Genomic DNA, 19,604 nt, shown 5'->3' with positions numbered 1-19,604 from the left:
ATACTAGGCATAGTGACATGCAGTGAGTAGCTGGGACATGCATTATAAATGAAAGATGATAAATTCTGGTTGGAACCTGCCTGCATTTGGATTCTTGAAAAAAAAACGTGCAAATCAAGCACCTCCCCAAGGGATTTACAAGCACTGTCAAGTACAATACCTTTGCGTTGTCAAGGCCACAACGCTGCCTGAGGATTTTTAATCTTTCCAAGTAAACTGAAGGCCCCACTTCCTCCCCATTTGTGTTTCCTATAGATGAAGATACAGTGTGGGTAGACACAGGAACACATGTACCTTCCACCTGAGGAGAAATTCCTGGAGAATGAGGGGAAGGAAAGAGGAAAGTTAAAATTTAAAACATTAGAAAAGTATAAAGCTCTTGGTCAGTTCCTTGAAATAAGAAGCAATGGATGAAGAATTAAGCAGCCTAGTTGCTAATTATTTGCATTTGCTAGTATAGATGTATCTGACCTTTTATTTCTTTACAAAAGTGACAATTGAAAACCAAGATAAGAAACAGAGAAATTTAAGGAATAGCTGCAGAGCAGCTCTAGAAGTGCTGATGCCAACAGCTGAAGAGAACAGTGTGGGGAGAAAGATGCTGATGTGCATCAGCAGTGACCATGATGTCCAGTGGGAGAACTGAGCAGTTGGCAAGTTGGGAAGTATTTGGAGTTGTCAGTCTTTCTAGTTCAGTCATACTTTTGGGCTTACCACTGATTCGAACCCTTCTTTATCTCTCGTTTGTGCAACTTTAAGCTTTTTATTCCAACTCAGTCGCAAAGAGTGATTTCTGGAATGCACATAACAAGGTTTTTAAAGCTTCCCCACCAAAAGGCTAGAAAAGGAATTTACCTGACTAGGAAAAACTTTTCCATTATTAAAAGAACTGCAAATCCTTGTCCATGCTAAGTCTTAGAATTTGTTCTCACTATTTTACTACAAGGGTGTTTAAAATAGATAAAAGGAAAATTAAGGTTAAGCATTTACACCTCACTCTAAATAAAGCACTGCTGCAATATGGAACAGCATATTTGATTGTATCACACTTAAAGTTAGGGGAGTAAAAAAAAAACAAAAACAAAACAACTGTGGCCCATAAATTTGGTTTTGAAAACTCTTGAACTAATGTTTCTCAGATGATAAAAGGCAGAATTTTCTGTCCTACATAGTTGGACACATTCAGGAAGTTCTGAAAGAACCTTGTATTATCCATCTTCCTAAAGGAATCTACAACATAGGGATAGGAGAAGGAGCAGCAGCAGAAAAAAGGCTAGAGTTTCACAAGACACACTGAAACAAGTAAGAAATAAAAGTCAGAGGCAGTTTTGCTAGACTGTATACCAACTCTTACTGTCAGGAAATAGTTTGCCACATTCCTTCCCTAATATTTCATTAGATACTCTTTTATATTTAGCTGCAATGAAGACTAAAACAGACAGTTTTACAGTAATTAACCCAATTAAAAAGCCAACTTATTGGAAAGAGATCACCACAAATTCTGCAGAAATAGTTCATGGTATTCAAAATATGCTTTCCAATTCCACAGAAGATAATACTATTAAAAAGCCTCCTATATGTTTTTACTAAAAAGGTTAAAGGAGAATCTCACAGCTGCTGCTGCTGTTTTAAACCAGCTTTATACTTTGCAGGACCAATTCTTGATAGCAAACATGAAACACAGGCCAATGTTCAACCCACACTACAGGATATGGATTAGAACCACATGTTTGCCAAGCCTTTCAGTTGTTTTCTACATTTACTGTTGTTATAACTTCTGTTTTTGTAAACAAAGAATGCATACTCCCTACAAATGGCACCTCGTGAAGCAACACAAGCAGCAGGAAAATACATGGCTCACCTCAGAAATCCATAAACACATGCAAATATTAATTTCTACCAGGAGACATGTAACTAATTGTTCTCTCTCTGCTCTCAAACCAATCAGTTTTGCTATAACATGTACCTGTAGAAGTAGCAATGCGTCCTTTCCCCTCCCGTTCTGTTTCTATGAGTCTGAGGCCTCTTTCCACATAGCTTTGGAAGAACTGGGAGGAATTTTTCAGGAAGGGCTCAATGTCTGCATCAGAATATTTCTTTTTGTATTCATACAATTCTGCCAGACCCTGGGAGGGAAGAGTTGCTATGTATTACTATGACTGCTGCATATACCATTCTAGTGTACCATGCTCTCTTCCTTGCAGGAATGGGGCACTCACCTCCTTGGTGTTTTCCTTTGAGCCAATCTTCTTAAATATTTCTGCCAAAATATCATTGACTTTTGCTTTCGAAGCCTTTTCTTCCTAAATAAATAAACAAAGAGACTTGAAAAACAAAGTGAATAAAACCAAACAGAAATCAAACAAACTCATAATACCCTCAGACCTGCTAGCTGGATACAGAGCTTCCAAGATGAAGGAAACCTTGAAGTGACCAGGGTTCTACACAGCCACTTTATACAGAGAATATAAGCAAGGACATAATGAAGCTGTAGGACTACTGAGAAGTTAAGTGTTTAAAACCTGTTTTGGATATGGCTAACTTTTAGTAGATCAGATGAAGCACCATGCAGCATAGAACTTACACCACACTTGTGAATTTCCTGGAGAGTACCTGATCCTGGGATAGGCACATTCTCAGGTAAACGCACGCAAATTTCCAAAACAGCCATAATCTAAAATTTTGCTTTAGATCATTTCCATCATTAGTTGCATGTTGAAGACGGAATTACTACTTGATATTCCACAAACACAAAATTAAGTTTGTTTCTGAAATAAATTGCTTTACAACCCCCTCCCCTGCCAACATATTTCCTTTACTTACTATGCGAGAAGCTCCTTTTTCTGTATCCTTATCAGCTTTTCCAGTCTGGTCCATGGAGTGTTTCATTACTCTACAAAGGTGAGCTTCTAGCTCAGACTCATTTTTGTTGTCTATCATTGTTAAGTGATCTAAGATCTAAAATGAGAAAAAAAGGGAATTACAAAAAAAAAAAAAAAGAAACAATAGGAAATACTCTAGAGATTGCATGACCATCCAGTTTAAAAATACACAACTAATGATTGATCTGACCTTGGGCCCTTTCAACTTGCACAGGGTGTGAAGCAGAGTCTTCAATGTCCTAATAGGGAACTCACTCTTACATTGCTTCAGCTTCTCTTTGGGAAAGACCTTCATGAAAATGTGGATGTCTAGCAGAATGCGATCCAGATTGATGCTATTAATGGTTTCCGGAAGAAGACGAACCATTCTCCACAGACACTGGAACGAGAGGCTAACTTAAAGCAAGACAACTCAAGAAAGAAGCACTTGATTACATAAGGAGAAGTTACACAACACTATCACTGAGCCACTTCACTCTGCTGGCACATCATAGAAGCACACAGTGTGTCTGCTGCTCAAGCTATATTTGCACTGGTAAGTACTTTCTCCTTGTAACTGGCTGTGCAGAACCCACATCATTCTTTAGAGCTGATACATAAGTGAAGTGCTCACTTCTCGACCTATAACAAGAGACTGAATGCTTTGTGTAATGAAATTTCAGCAGATAATACACATACGCTATATACACCTACATACAGCACAAGTCCTTTAGGTTTAACCTCAGTAAGAATGCTTGAGCTGTCTTTAAATCATGCCAGTTACAAAAGGGTGTTGTATAGTAAGAAAAGATCATGTTCATGCTTTCAATGCAGACATTTTTCTTATTCACTCTGTCTGTCAAAACAAATGACAGGACACAAGTCAGCTCCAGCCTGGCACTGTTTGAATCCACTGTACAGTGTGGTGCCCAAGCAAACATGCCCAGCAGGTGACTGTACACCTCTGTATGGAGTTTGTATAAGTGTACAAAAGTTTCTGTAAACTATTAACAGGTGTAAAGCACCCTCTAAAGTCCCTATATGTAACATCTAATAAGATCAGCATTACAGAATTTGTTAGAAATATTTCAAATTATGGATACTACTTTTTTTTAAAATTATCTGTTGTAAGTTCAAAATCTCTACTACAGGCTCACCTTCATGACAAGTTCTGAAAACTTAGGAGCAACTTCTAAGTTGGCTGTTGCTAGAAGACTGTCTTGGAGCAAAACAAGAAGAGCACTAGAAGGAAAAAATTTATAAAGGTTACACAGAAAAAGTGCTATACACAAGGAAAAAAAAGACACCAACTCACCAGAGAATACCACACCAGAGACTGAGGTTAGTCTAGCAGTTGTGCAACAGCTCTTTCCTTCTTTCTTGTATGTTACAAGAATTTAAGAGACAGTCTGCTGAACTTTGAAGCACAAAGAGACATACAAAGCTGGTTCGTTTAGCCTGCCTCCAGCTGTGCTGTCAATTCTGATCACAGTCAGTGATAATTCTTTATTAGCCAGCTGGATGATTCTACAGACATCAGATTTTGCTTACAAAATGACTAACAAACTCAGCCGTTCAAGGAACACATGAGAACAGGTAAAGAAGAGCAGTAATTGTGCAGTTTTCATTACATACCTCAAGATGTTGGTCTGGTCAGACTTCTCCAGAACTTTCACTACCAAGAGGTTGACTGATCGGATGACCTGCTCACCCTCCTCAAGATCTTCAACCCGAGAATCCAACATTAATGTAATAAGACCATGCATTAGGTCTTTAAGCACACCAGTGGATGCCTCTCGAGCCAGACTCTCTATCTGAAATAGCTAGAGATTGAATAAAGTGTTAATTTTCTCTGCACATGGATGCTTTAGTATAGGGACTTCTCTAGACTACACCGTCAACCATGACATCTCCCTGTTTCCCACAACAGTAAAAACACCCAAAACAACTATGAAGAAAGTTATTTCTACTAACTTCTGAAGATACTCAGGCCACCAACTCAGCACTCAAAAGGTAAAGAAGAAAGCTTAATAGAAGTCTTAGAGGCTGTATTTTGCAGAAGCAGATACCTTCTTTCCTTTCCTAAATTATCATTTCCTCTCTCTCTCTCAAAAGGTGCACTGATGAGCAGCTGGCAACAAGCCTTCGTAAGACTCAGTAGTAAGCTAACCTAGGTACAGAACAGACATTCCATGCTCCCATAACTTCTGCACAGAAGTTATTTGCTCTTCACCTTGTCTTTTACAGCAAAGCCTTACCGTGATCATACTCCCAATAATACAGCTGTAAAGTCTGACTATCTCATCTTTGTCCAGCTTCTCATCTGCCATGTGTGTATTGTAGATTAGCCGGAGTTGCATAAATGTGGCTATTAGGAATTGGTCAATGTGGCCAGACATAGCTTCTGCTTTGTCCTCCTGTTTGAGTACCTCATCAATCTAAGATTTAAAAACAAAACACTCCAGTAAAGTCAACATAATGCAAACAGTGCAAAATAACAATAATTTAAATACTTTTCTATAGGAAGGGTTTTGCCCTGACCAATCCATTTGCCAAGGCAGTTATATTCTAAGCTTTCACCCAAAATCAGCAGCTAGGAACTTGTATTGCTAATCCAAACACAACCAATTACTGACATTTTAGAGAACTGCAATCCTACCCTGTACATAAATGAAAGCATCAACAGCTGCATTATAGATTCTGCAATTTACAGCTTTATGAAATCTTCTGGACAAAAAAAACCTTCTAAGTAGTTAAAGCCACCCTAAACCCATGCAAAAACTATTGGGGCAAGACAATCCTTTTGGTGAGGATCTCTAAAACAATTTAAATTTAGAAATTAAGTCTCAGTGACTAACTGGCTTTTACGAACTCATAGCACAAATAATTTGGCAAAATCAAAAATATAAGACAGAAACACTAATGAAAAAAGCATTAAGTTTATTCTACATCTTCCAAGTGGAATTTCTATTGCTAAAGCGAGTCAGATGGCCCCTGTGCACTTAATTTTGTCATCAGGGAGATTCTGAGCAGAGCCCATGTCACCTGACATGACTGCTCCACCACAGTGCAACTCATCATCCTCGCAGGTAAAATTCAGGTAGAGTGTGATTAGTTGCTACCTTAATTCACTTACCTGTGTCAGAGCCTGGATGCTTGTATTTATATCACCACTAGCTACTTGGGAAATGACAAAGTTGATAGTAGAAGCCGTGTTACTGTGCATGTCATCAAAGTGTGGGGACACAGCACGGATTCTAAAGGGTTGAAAACAGGATTCATTACTTTTTGGAGAGCTACTTTAATATACACTTAAATAGTGCATTTCCATGATGATTTAGAGACGAGGGAAAAGGATTTCATGCTTCCCTGGGAATTCTCAAGGAAAGAATCATTCCTTTTACCACGTCTACTGCACTACTTGTAAAAACACTGACAATGCATTTACAGACGTAAGATCCTCTAACTAACAAAACGCCTGAGTAGAACTCATGTTTTTCATTAAAAATAACTGCTCTCCAGATTTCAGAAGAGTACAACAGACCTTTGTTTTGCAATCTCTTCAAATCAGCTGACATTACCCTCTTATGAAAACAAGTCTGAACGTAGAAACTAGCATTACCAATTCACCTTCTCAAAATACTTCTTAGGCAGCGCTGATGATTTCACTTAGGAGTTAAAACTAAACTCACTTGGGCTCAGGAATCAAGACTGGCTCAAAGATGTCATCCAGTTTGTGCTGTACAAGTGCTGGCATCTCACATCTGACAGTTCCATTGTCATTTTCAATTTCATCAAGGTCCAGCTGAAATTCCCGTGGAACTGTATGTGTTGTCTCAGAGTGGCTGCCCACGTTGCGATTTTGGCTATAGAAACCAGGAGAGTTTTAGTTTATTATACATACAGTGCTTATTATACATACACAAGACGCAAGAATATTAGCACCAGCATTCACTGGTAGTCCTAAAGTTCTCATACTAAAGCTCAAAACAGGTTTTGCAGTTTGGATTATATTCAAGCCCCTTAACTCCCTCTGCCTTTCCTCTTGTCTTTAATAAAACGGACTCCCGTAGGCCAGAAGAGCAGTTGCTACTTACTTGCCCTCCTAGTTTTTCTTGTAAACCACAAGATGCCCTGTACCTGTGCTAGGAATGCATGGTTTGAGATAACTAGCACAGTTTAGAGTCCTAATAAAGGAATATAACTTGAAGTTTTGAGTGCCATTTCTCACCTTTGGTCTTTTAAATAATGGAGAGGATGCATATGTACAGAGCAACCTCACAAGCTCCTCTAAGCATCCCCACGTGATCTATGCTGCCTATCAGATTTTTCAAGGAAATACTTTAAAACATAGTTCTCAGCACAGACTTGCATTCCAAAATAATGGGCAGCTGGCAAGCAATAGTTTGAGCTTTTTGTTTTGGGTACTGTTGCCCCAGGCTCTACAATTCACACATCCTTGCCCCTTTCTATGCTTTATGTCTGACATAACTAGAACAGGGTCCAACAAATACCAAGTTTAATGCAACACACTGAAAGTTCTCCCAATATTTTGAACAGTTACTTAATGAGGAAATGCCATGTCTGTCTGCAGCTTGATCGACAATCACCTTGGCAGAAACCTGTATTTATGTTTTCTTTCTTTTCTTTAGTTCAGAGACCTATAAATAACCTAGAACTAGCCATGGCAAACCTGTCACCCTCAGGAAGGGATGAGTAAGATAGAAATTGAAAGACATAAGAGCCTTGCTACCAAGGAGTCAGCGGGCAGTACTTACATCCTATAAGTGCGATACATAATTCTGTCCATGGAGAAGCAGTGAAAAAAGGCACAAGACCATTTAGAAAGATTTCAAGACAGACAAGACAAAAAAATTTCAGACATTTAGGTTTATATTATTCAGCCATTTTTCACAACATGCAAAGATGATGATACAAGAACTAAAATGACATTGTCAGACATATTAGCACATACACTATGCAGGCTAGAGACTATAATGTAGTATTACATACTTGAGTTTGGAGGACATGTCCTCAGCTTGTCCCTTGCGCATCATGCTGGCATTGGCGTTGATGCTCTGAGTACGCTGAGGTTTCTCCTCTGCCTGTCTTACTGGAGCAGAAGAGGGTCTCTTGGCTGAACGCTTTATTCTTTCCTCCAGCATGCTCATGTCTTTCTCTGAAAGCTGTAACACCCAATGCTTTCACTCAACCTGAGTTGTATGTGCTTTAGAAATCTCAGTCACCCACAGGATTCACACCATCCTTATCAGTGCAGATTGAAGTTCTCTAACATGAAGGTGGGAACTGTCAATGCTACCTCCTAGCAGCAAACTCACCAGGACACCCTGGACTGTCAGGTGCTATTTCAAGGGCTAATTAACCCATGATGACCAACTGTAATACAGAATACACCTATTTCTAGCTAACATAACTTTCAAGAAACAGTCCATCTTTAATTCAGACTACATAGTCCTATCCCATGTTTGTAATTGTTACACAAGTTGCTGCAAAAACCCCCAACAAAAAAACCCCACCCACCTTTCTATATTCCCTATTAGCAGACCAGGCAGTGCTTTAACACTCTGGACCCTGCCACAGAAACCAGAGTCCTTCTGACAGTTGTCCTGTTCAGTGTACTCATAATTCAATATGAACACCAGATCAGGCAACTTAATGCTCCAACTCAGGCAGTGAAAAGATTCGTATATACCTGCTTATCTACCAGACCAAAGACTACCAATAACTCCATTTGAACAAAAGTAGGTATTACAATTTCATGAGAAGTATTCTCCAGTATACCTATGACTTAGAAACCTTCCTGAGAACCCATAGATGGACCATACTGAAGCTCAGAAAGTCATGGTTAGAAAGGGCTGAATTGTTCAGGTGCTACAGTTTTTCCTTTAGCTTGAAAATTTGAAAGCCATGTAAAACTGAGGCAGAAGCAGACTGCACTACGAACAATAGTTAAATAGGACGGAAATCTAAAATGTCAATTAAAATGTACCATTAACTCTCATGGGAACAGTTACCAGAGAAAATACAAGACACATTAAATTTCAACTTTTCAAGATGCTGGAAGTTAAAAAAAAAAAAAAAAAAAAAAAAAAAAAAAAAAAAGGGGCTGCCTTGTTTCCCCTGCTTGTCATATTCCATAAGATACCCATTCAACAGCTTGTATGATCACTGATTGCATGTGACACAATGCCACAAAGCCACTAAAGTATCTATACATTCTAATCAATTTTACTGCTGCTAGAAACGTTACGAAGACCAAATCCAGAGAACAGAACTGTACAAAGTGATCTAGCTGATCTTGATTCAGATTAGAATTCAGTGTACTTAATTTGATATGCACAGTAACTATAAACACAGTGAACTGTCTTTCCATTGCTGGACACTGGAAACTGAGTTTTTCCACCTTCAACTTTTACTGCATTTTAGATGCTAAGGGCTAAGTATGATTTTCAAAAAGCAAAACAGCATCAATACAAAGCAATATACTACTGACACTTTAAAAATGAAATGCAGTAAGATAAAGCAAGCCAGCCAAGCTTACCAGACTACAAATGCAAAGCAATTGGATAAATTTGGCATTAACAAAAAAGCTGAGGACTTAATAGAGCCCCAACAACTAGCCTTTTTGGCCAAATAAGTTATCCAAATATCCTCAATCAGATGTGTTACTTGTACAGTTGATTGTAACACAAGTTACTCTTTAAAAACAATTTAATACCCATGAAGGTCAACATTTCTCATTTTTTCCCCAGTTTTCTTTTTCATTCAGGCACATCAAGGTTATATACATCTCTCTTATTAGAGACAGGCTGAGAGTTGGGGTTGGGAGCATGCTAAAGAAAAGGCTCTGGAGAGACCCCATTGCAGTCTTCCAATACCTAGAAGGGGCCTTCAAGGAAGCTGGAGAGGGACTTCTAATAAGAGCATGCAGTGATAGAAAAGTGGTAATTACATTAAAAAGAAAGCAGCTAAATTTAGATTGGATTAGAAACTCTTGACTGAGAGAGTGGCTGAGGCAATGAAACAGGATATCCAGACCCTGGAAGTGTTCAAGTGTCTCTGTCCATGACAGGGTGTTTGGACCTAAATGCTTTTTAAGGTCCCTTCCCAAACCATTCTATGATTTCATATATCCTCCCATCTGGGATTAACCAAATAGCCATCAGAGGATCTATTATGTAACCTACAAAATGCTCTTGATGCCAACAGCAAGATGTACCATGACCAATCACAAGCAAAAGAGTGCTAATCCCCTAGAAAAGTGTAGAGACTTGAAGAAAAACCAAACCACCACACCCCAAACAAAAAAATCCCACAAACCAAACCAAGCACAGCACCCTAACCCCCATAAACTTATTTGCAGTTATACTGACATTTCCTATCAGCTTGAACACTTGGTCACCATGGACATTGTAGACAGTCACGATGGTGTTCAGTGCAGCGTTGCGCACAGTGTTGTCCCGGTCACCAATGTGAGTTGCCATTTCTTTTAAGGCTTTCCCTGGAGTTGGCTGGCATACATTCATGCCATATGATTCAACCAGACATCCAAGCTCTTCCAAGCATTCTAAAAAAAAAAAAAAAAAAAAAAAAAAAAAAGACGACAAAACAAAACAAAAAAAAAAACAACAAAAACATATGCACATTCAGCTTTAAAGCTGCTGGGAAAAGAGCCCTCCCAATTCCTGTGTTTCTTGCACAATTTGAAAATTCACTGTAGAGAACTGCTAATCACAAAGCTGATGATAGATATACTACAGGTGATTTATGGAATCAACAGTAAGCTACAGCTGACTACTTCAGCTAGTATCTAAAAGCTGTCAGTCATCCCTCTACACTTCAAGTATTTCCCATAATCATGTATGACCAACATTACAGTTAACAAAACATTCAGTAAACAGCTGTGAGCTTGCAATACTATATTATGTATAGATTTTAATTTTCTGCTTATATCAGGGTAAGATATTCTCAAAGTGACCAGGGAGTTGTTTGAACTACAAACACCACAACTTCATTATAGAAATTACTTGTGGCAAGACAGATGTACAGAGTAGAGACATCTCCTGATCAGATTAAGTGATTCCCTTGGTGAATAGGAAAATAGTATTGTCACTGTTCTCCCCAGCATTGTTTCACTAAGAAAACAAGCCTACTCAAGGAACTCATAATACTCATAGCAACTTGAGATTACTTATTTTTGGAAGGTACAAAGACACCAAAAAATATAAAGCAGTATGATATTACTTGAAAATCTGATCCTTTGAACACTTTCAAAAGCATCTGCATAAAATGCTATGTGCACACAAATCTCACACCCAACCCAACATTCTTATGCTGGATTTTTCAAGATGCAAACCAAAGCAATTTCAAGTACTTTGCACACGTGCAGTTCAACAGGCCATTTCCCACCTGCACGTTGTTTGGAGTTTTTTGATTTTGTCCCCTCCATGATAAAAGGGAACATCTTGCTGGCTGGATAGATGAGACACATTCTGTTCAGAATGGCACGTACATCCTTACGGATGACATCTTTTGGTTCTCCTACCTAATGGAAAATTAATGTTAAAAAAAAAAAAAAAAAAAAGAGATGAAGAAATACAGAATATTTTATACAGTCTCATGATACTTTTGACTTTTCTAAATAGTCTTCGGAAAGCCAGAATCATTCTCAAGGCAAAATCCTATTTTTGTCAATGCCTCTTAAAGGGAAATATGGAATACAGAATCATAAAGTGGAGAAAAGACAACTTCAAGATCAACAAGTCAAACCATTATACCAACACTGCCAAGTCTACCGCTAAGCCATGTCTCCAAGTGTCACATCTACATTATCTTCTAAATACTTCCAGTGATGGAGAATCAACCTCTTCCCTGAGCAGCCTGTTTCAGCAATTGACAACTCATTCAGTGAAAATTTTTTTCTAGATATCCAGTGTAAGCCTCCGCTAGAACATCTTGTGGCCTTTTGCTCTCATTGTATGCACTTGTTACTTGACAAGTACCAACACCCCCCTTCACTACAACCTCCTTTCAGATAGCTATAAAGAGCACTAAGATTTCCCCTGAGCCTCTTTTTCTCCAGGTTAAAAAAACATAGCCTGTTGAATCTCACACCAGCAACCAACTTCATTTAACTCCCTTCACAATAAATTCAGAATGAACACACTACAGTGTTTGACAGTATTCTGCCCTATTCCTCATGAAAAATTACATTAGTTTCTGTAAAACAAATAATACCTTTAGGATAAGATATGGGATGAAAGAGGATGCTTCATTTTCAGTGAGGTGATACTCTTCTTGGCTCAGCAAATTGAAAAGCAATTTAAGGTATTCAAGTGTTTTCATCAAAACACTTGTGTTGGTATCAAAGAACCGCAGGGTAAGCCATTTTAGGATCAAATCCAGGCAGCTGATGACTCCATCTTTTTCACTCTCCAAGTGCTTGAAGGAAGTAAAAAAAAAAAAAAAAACCAACAAAAAACCAAAACAGTTATGTAAATGAAACAAACATACACTGTTCAACAAGAAAATGAATTAAGCTATGTCTGGTAAGAATCTAGATTTATTGGTAGATTGTTAAGACCCACACATCCTCACTTTTAACCTACAGGGCTTTGTGAAATCATAAGAGAAGTCTCTGGTGAGGAAGTTTTCCCTTTTCCCGAGAAACAGTATTAATACCAACTTCCTCACACCTCTGAAAACTACTTCTATGTATGTTTAGGTTTCAACTACACAGAACAATGACCCCTGGCTCCTCAGAGAATTTCTATTTGATTTTAATTTGAGCAGTATCTTTCATAGCAGAGTAATTTTATCAGCCTCATCTTCCACCATAGACCCAAACTCACCTCAATCATAACAGTCAGTGCTTTGTTGTGGTGCTGGAAGTCTGCATGAAACATCTCATCCTGTAGCCATTTGGCCACACAAGTGGACATCTGAGTTTTCAGCTGCTCAATATATTCATCACGGGGCGTAGTGAAATTCCACTTTAACACCTGTAAAAGGCAGCATTTAGAATTCACAGCAAGCAATACCTTTTCTTCCTGACAGATGCTGCTGATTGAACATCTTTTAAATCTGCTTTACAATCTGTTTCCAAAGCCTTCTTATTGCCAGTAAGTAATGAAAAATCAGCAGTGTTTGCTCACTTTTTTACCTGATAAGTTTTCTTCCTATGGACCGGTTAGCCTTATGCCATTATCTTAATAATTATCACACTTAAAGTCATCATTTTTAAGCTCCAGAAAGGCCTACCTACTAGAAAGTTACAAATAACATGCATGTTTTCAGTAATAGAATTTTCCTAGAAATTGCAAAGCGGGGCAGCTCAAAATCAGGGTATTAAAGCAATATTAATAGCAATGTACCCTGGAACCCTGACACTGTACCTGAAAACAACTGACTACGTTTAATGATACTTCACAACTTGAAAAATGTAAAAAAGCCTTCGGATTTTATGACAGTATATTAATGCACAGAATTTGAAAATCAGAAAAGAAACACCACAGTAAGTCCACTACTGATGTATGAAATTCAACTCAAGAGTCAGACTCTAAGAGAGACTGACAGTGGCTAACATGCCAAAACATGTCAACTCTAAATTAAAAACTAAAGAATGCATTAAAAGCCTCCACTTCAAACCTTGCGAACACATCCTGATTTTTCTCACCTTCAGAGCTTTCTCTTCTTTCATCCTCTGCTCCTTCCCATTTGGAACAATGATAAAAATAGGACCTGATTTATCATCGTCTTCCTTCAGATTAGGTTTGCTTAGCACCTTCTTTCCCTGTACACCCTGAAAGAAGCAAGGTATTCAGCAGGCAACACAAGCCATACATATGCCTCAGTCCCAGCAACTGCAAGCATTAGATCCTTGCCACCCTCATGCTGCCTATGTGTACAAGGGCCAGAGAGAAGCTGAAAGAAAAATGTTGATTAGAAGTTTAAAAGTATGTGCTCAGCTGCTGTGGAAGCAATACCTATGACAATGTGCACAGTAGTACCCTGTGAATTATGACACATCACTCTCAACCAGTGTGCTAGTCACCCACACGCACTGCTGAAACCCAACGTGGTACCTTTTTGACAGACTGGCTCTTTGTCAGACTTGAACCGCCCTTGCTGAGGCTTGCATTAGCTTTGGACGGGCGGGCATTACCCTTGGACATACTGTTATTAACACCTGACTGCTGTAAATAAGCCACAGAAAAGAATTTGCTGTGAATGTGTTAAAAGGTCTGGAATAGAAACTCTTAAGAGTAAACAGTTGTCTGACAACAAAGGTCTTAACTCTACCATCAGAGTTCTGACAGAACACTGCATTGAGTTCAGCAAACCTAAAACAGCCTTCAAGGTTTGTTCTGCTCATTCTTGCCATGAATACGGACCTGTATCAAATGTTCGTGTTACAGACAATGGAGACAACAGGACTGTAGAACAATCTGGGTTATTTTTAGTTATATACACAGGACAAACTTCACTATTAACAGCAGAAGAAAAAATACTGTAACACAAAACAGAAAAACCTTACCATAAATTGACTGAAATCAGTTGAGATTTATGTTTTTAAGCATGCTCCTTTCCCTTTTTGCGTTTTTGATTAAGAACTTTTTACCCTTCATACTGTAAGGCAGAGATTAATTTCTTTTGATACATGGGTTCAAAATTAACATTCAAGTGTAACATTGGATCTGGAATAAATTCTCAATGGCACATAATCAAAGAGGCCAAGAAAATTTAGAACAGACTGAGTTGCTCATAAGACTGATGTTTGACAATATGGACTTCAGAAATTTAATAGGTAATAAAAGCGGTAATCACATAAGTGATATAGGAACACCTGTCACTTCAGAGTTCAGACAAGCATGAAGATTTTAGTAAAAGCTGTCCCTAGCAAGGAGTACACTCTTCTATCTACAATACCTTAACAAACCACAGCTACTAACTTCATAAAACTGATTTTTCACAAAAGGCAATTGACATACCTTTGTTTTAGAGGAGAGTCCTCCCACTTTGACTTTTTTGAGATCAGGTTTGGATTCAATGGTGTTAGACCCCAAATCATCAGCAAATGCTGGAGAAAGAGTAGATGATTTGAAGTTATCTAGAAGCCCATTTTAGGTTATCAGATTTCTGTTCTTAGGACATTAAAAAACCTGTTTGTGGATACAATATGCTTGACCACACATGTCTGAGGATTTTAGACCCACTGAAGAAGCACCTTAAATTCCATGTGAGCATACAAAGTCCTCCTAATTAAGATCATGGTATGTCAACCAATTTGTCATTTTTCAAAACAATTTTAAAAGGTAGACATATATACTGTGCAGGCTAATGTCTAGAGCTGTAGTGGCCCTCAACTTGAGCAGGCAAGCTAGCCCCAGCAGGCAGGGCTACTTCTTCAAATCAGTTGTCCTCTAATCCCATCGCACAACCATTTTGGCAATCCTACAGTGAACTACACTGAGGAAACAGTTCAGATAAAAAAATAATGTGAAAACATTTTATGAAAATACTGTATTAAAATCAGGTAAGTATTAAAAAAAGCCTCCCACTTTAGCCCAGCTTGGTTTTAGCTTCAATACCAAGTAGATATTTCAAAGTTTTCAAATAGCAGCTGACAGATGGTTGTGTGGAAACGCCCTCCTACACTGGAAGCTGATTCAAATGCAAGAAAGACCAGAACCCTAACTATGCTGAATACCTCTTCTTCAGTTAAGTATGTTTATTCCTCTAGCATGTCAAAAAGCTTCAAAATTCACCATTTTCTCAGTCATTTCTCAAAATGTCAGAGAGGTTACCTGATGCAGGTTGGAATTTGGCTGGAGCTGCTCCTCCTACCACTCTGGAAGATGCTTTAGCAGGAGGAGCTGGTTTGGCTGGCATGTTGGCTTTAGCTTTCTCAAGCATAGCCAGTACCTGGTCTTTGGAAGTTGGCTGGAGAACAAAAAAGTGCAAAAATTGATAAATTTAGTAATGTCTATACTAATCTTTCCAATACATGCTACTGACAAAACCAAAAGTAGTCTGAAACAATCCCTGTTCTGTTAAGCATCTTGAAGCATGATCATCTTAAAACATAATTGTTCTCAGATACTATTGTTCTGAATTAAAACATCTTCCGATGAAGTTTATTCTGTGAGATCTATGGGAAATACACAACCTAGCAATGTGTCCCAGGTAAGTGGTCTTCAGATGTCACTGGAGTGCCTACTCACCACTCAGGGGTCCATAAGCCAAATCAAACTGCTAGAAATTATGTTAAAATATAAGTACAAAAGCATGGAATGGGATAGGAACTGGTATGGAAAATATCTGTGAGCAGATTTTTTTCAGAAGAAAAGCAGAGTGAATAAATATCAAGTTCTTGACGTAATGAGCCTGTAATGGCAGTAATCATTCTTGAAGCAGAGAAAGCTCTAGCTCACAGCTCCTGATACTATTTTCAGTCCCCCTGAAAATACTCAATTCAGACAAGCTTACATGACTCAAGACAGCATGTCATGAGACTGTGAACAGGACTTAATATTCACTCCTTCAAGATCACATGATCTATTCTCTGTAACAGAAGTACCTTCAGCTTGCCAGTGGCTTTTGCCATCTTCTCAAATCCAAGATGCATCATGAAGAACGGCAGGGCATCCTGTGCCTTTTTGCGCACATCCCCATTTCGATCTTCAAGGCAGGAGTACAGGTGAGGCACACACAAGAGTAAGTCAGAAGGAACAGAACGGAGGGCAGGCAACTTTTCAGCCAACCAACCAAGAAGCTGAAAGATTTAAAATAAAAGCTTTGAAAGAACTGTTCACAGTGCTGTGTCAGCCCATGAGAGTCTGAACAGTAGTCCTTCACATACTATTACATTCTACAATATAAGTAAGAAAAACCCATCCAAACTTTTTTCAGACAATTATTCTTGAACAACATCAACTTCCAAATCAGCAATTACAAAAATTAAAAGTACACCATGTTAACACAAAACCATCTTAAAACTTTAAGCCTGCTCTCTTTGCAGGCTGTTTCTTCCTTCTGAAGGGAACAGAATTACAGCTGCTCATTTGAATGTCTCCAGTTCTGTTCCACAGTGAATTTGAGGGAACACACTAGCTCTTAAAACACCAATCAAAACAGACAGAAGTTTCATTTCAGAGGCACTGAAGTCTAAATGACAGCTACCATGCAGGAACAAAGCTTGTTATTAGCTTTTTGAAGTTCAACAATTTTATGTCAGTACAAATACACAGCTACTTGTTTTTCCATATAATGGTAGCATTGTGTCATTGCAGTCTGAATAGATAAAAAGCCCATAGCACATAAGGTTATTATGATTTAACACAAAAGTTTATTTGGCAGAAGACTACCTCTTGTCGTAAGAAAGGATTTTCTTTTTTGAGCTCTTCAGACAGGTCTTCCCCTTCCAACCACTCTTTCATACCAGTTTGTTCAGCCCAGGCATTCACAGTTGCCAGTGCAGCAGCACGAACATTATTCTGCAGCAAGAAAAAGATTTAAGAAGAATAATCCTAAAGAGGGGTCAGAAGATTATGACAAAGAAGCAATAGTCAGCATCCTATGAAAGCAAAAAGCTTCCACATCACAGGCTTTGAAATCTGATTTTATTAGCAGCTTGAGAAGTCTAAGATTAAAAAAAAAATTAGTTCCAGTGATATCAGCTGCAGCAATCTCCAAATCAGACATGATACTTATTTATCATAATTTTTAAAAAGTAAGTTTAATGAAGAGGGTGAAAGGCTATCTCTAAAATTACTTTTACAAGCTGCCATTCACCGATGATAATTCTGGGACTAACTCTTAAAGAAGCTAAAAAATAATGTTATTGACTTATATAATGCTTTAAAGAGACTGTACATTCATAAATCAAGGTAAGTAGATTATGGACCCTGCTATTAGGGCACTCATTTAGGATACACATGAGCAGAAGTCAAATCAGGAATGAGGGAGCTCTCCAACTCCTACCAATTTCTATCTTTAGTATTTTTTTCCAAACAAAATTTAGAACAGAACCCTCCTTTTAAGCAGCTATTGAAGTTATGAGAAGCCAGATGGAATATTCAGCAACCATGGCTCTTTAAAGTGTTAGCAGTCTAGACATGACTCTATACATACAATACTCTCCTGTAAGCTGAATTTCTAAGAAAAGCTATAGCAGACTCATTTAGTTATGTATGAGCCATATTAAATGCCCAAGTAATATCCATTCATACATATAAACAAAAAGTCAGCATCCTTGCTTTACCAACTTCTTCCACCTCCTATCTCATTGAGGAAAAGAAACAGATCATGTGCTGCAGATAAACACATGCTCAACCTCCCTGACAAGGCCTTGGTTCCCATCACCAAAAATTATCTTCACTCACACTTCAAGCTGATTATTTTCCTCAGCTATTCAGGGGGTCCACTATAAGCATATTGAAGTAGGACCCAAAATGGACCAGCCTCATTTTCAAAAACTTGTCAAATTTGATAAACTAGTTAAATCTTGCACTTGTAGTACTTAAAAATTACCACTGTAAGAGCATTCAAATGAGCATACAATCTTCTGTTAGCATTATAGTGCTTACAAGTAATGGTAGTATTATGCTTTTTAGTAACAGTGTAAGTTAATCACAATTGGTCTTATCCTTAAACCATGTACTTGTAACTCTCCTACCAGTCTGGGTCTCTGAGCAACCTGGTCTAGTGGAAAGTGTCCCTGCCAATGGCAGTGGGGTTGGAACTATATGGTCTGTAGGGTTCCCTTCCAACCGAAAAAGTTCTATGACTCTACAAAAGGAGCTTACTGTTATCTCAGGATAACTGGTGAGTTAAAAGAAGAACTTAAGTCACATAAAATCTCAGTTTAAGACTCAAAGAGAGAACAATTTGAACCAGGAGATTTTTATCTAGCCCTAGAACCAGTCCAAGTTCTTCCATTGTCTGGGACAGGTAGATCCAGCTTTGCTCTTTCTCTACTCACATTACAAGCAGAGACAGCTGAAGTATGCTGTCTTTGATAATTGCCCATGACTTCTGGCACAAGATATTGGCACCTTCCCAAGCCGCTTTACCTATTGCTTTAAATAGCTCTTTCCCATGTCCTAAACTTGATTTTAACACAGCATCCTGGCAAACTCAATGCTGATGTTACTTATACAAACTTCAGTGTCAGTTGTGAATTCTACCTAGAGTTCAAAGGTCTCCAACACAGTGACAAAGACAGCAACACTGTATACTGTAATCCACAGTGATACACTAAAAGTTCTACAAGAAACATTACCAAGCAAACCTGTTCACTGTTTAAAATAGCATACTTTCAGCAGCAGAAAGACACATATAGTCACCACATCCATTTAGAAGCCAGTCTGTTTCACTGGATTTAGTTACAAAGAGGGGAATACATCTGAATATGTATTCAGGCACATATTTATACTTGAATATTGTCATTGAGGCAAAAGCTTCTGAGAAAGTTTTAGCTACCATCCACCTTTCAGGGATAGCTTAGATACACCAAAAGCAAAGACATCTTGACATCTGTCCTACCTTACTATCTCCTAGGACTGTAATGACAGGAATCCCCAAATTTTTCACATATAGTTTAATATTGGGACCCATTGCTGTTGCTAGTTGCTGAAGAATGCTCAGTGTTTGTTGCACCTGCACATAAGGAGAAAGAGATTTGAAATAAAACAGTGTTACAAGCATTTGTGCAAAACCTGC

The 19,604-nt window shown here is 38.3% G+C and overlaps 1 protein-coding gene and 1 non-coding gene across 3 annotated transcripts in view; both read right to left on the bottom strand.

The window, feature by feature from the left end:
* The window catches only part of CKAP5 (cytoskeleton associated protein 5), a 43,174-nt gene that overhangs the window by 3,255 nt on the left and 20,315 nt on the right, over positions 1 to 19,604 (bottom strand). Inside the window, exons 22-42 of one of the 2 annotated variants that reach the window (XM_062495320.1) lie at positions 19,428 to 19,541; positions 17,249 to 17,377; positions 16,462 to 16,656; positions 15,689 to 15,824; positions 14,873 to 14,961; positions 13,558 to 13,683; positions 12,734 to 12,883; positions 12,120 to 12,323; positions 11,292 to 11,427; positions 10,256 to 10,449; positions 7,875 to 8,047; positions 6,554 to 6,727; positions 5,998 to 6,118; positions 5,120 to 5,299; positions 4,497 to 4,684; positions 4,019 to 4,103; positions 3,073 to 3,261; positions 2,824 to 2,958; positions 2,220 to 2,303; positions 1,967 to 2,126; positions 161 to 315 (exon numbers count right to left, since the gene is read on the bottom strand). In XM_062495320.1, coding sequence (XP_062351304.1) covers positions 161 to 315; positions 1,967 to 2,126; positions 2,220 to 2,303; positions 2,824 to 2,958; positions 3,073 to 3,261; positions 4,019 to 4,103; positions 4,497 to 4,684; positions 5,120 to 5,299; positions 5,998 to 6,118; positions 6,554 to 6,727; positions 7,875 to 8,047; positions 10,256 to 10,449; positions 11,292 to 11,427; positions 12,120 to 12,323; positions 12,734 to 12,883; positions 13,558 to 13,683; positions 14,873 to 14,961; positions 15,689 to 15,824; positions 16,462 to 16,656; positions 17,249 to 17,377; positions 19,428 to 19,541 — 3,117 coding nt within the window. The remainder of the gene's footprint in view (positions 1 to 160; positions 316 to 1,966; positions 2,127 to 2,219; positions 2,304 to 2,823; positions 2,959 to 3,072; positions 3,262 to 4,018; positions 4,104 to 4,496; positions 4,685 to 5,119; positions 5,300 to 5,997; positions 6,119 to 6,553; positions 6,728 to 7,874; positions 8,048 to 10,255; positions 10,450 to 11,291; positions 11,428 to 12,119; positions 12,324 to 12,733; positions 12,884 to 13,557; positions 13,684 to 14,872; positions 14,962 to 15,688; positions 15,825 to 16,461; positions 16,657 to 17,248; positions 17,378 to 19,427; positions 19,542 to 19,604) is intronic. The other variant, XM_062495321.1, reaches the window with a different exon arrangement.
* LOC134045877 (small nucleolar RNA SNORD67) lies at positions 5,839 to 5,949 on the bottom strand. Its single transcript, XR_009933334.1, has one exon. It is a non-coding gene; the product is annotated as a small nucleolar RNA SNORD67 (small nucleolar RNA).

Source organism: Cinclus cinclus, chromosome 6 (assembly GCF_963662255.1).
Source record: "Cinclus cinclus chromosome 6, bCinCin1.1, whole genome shotgun sequence".
NCBI classification, from domain to species: domain Eukaryota; kingdom Metazoa; phylum Chordata; class Aves; order Passeriformes; family Cinclidae; genus Cinclus; species Cinclus cinclus.
The sequence above is the reverse complement of the archived record's forward strand: the minus strand, read 5'-3'. Positions and strand labels throughout refer to the sequence as shown.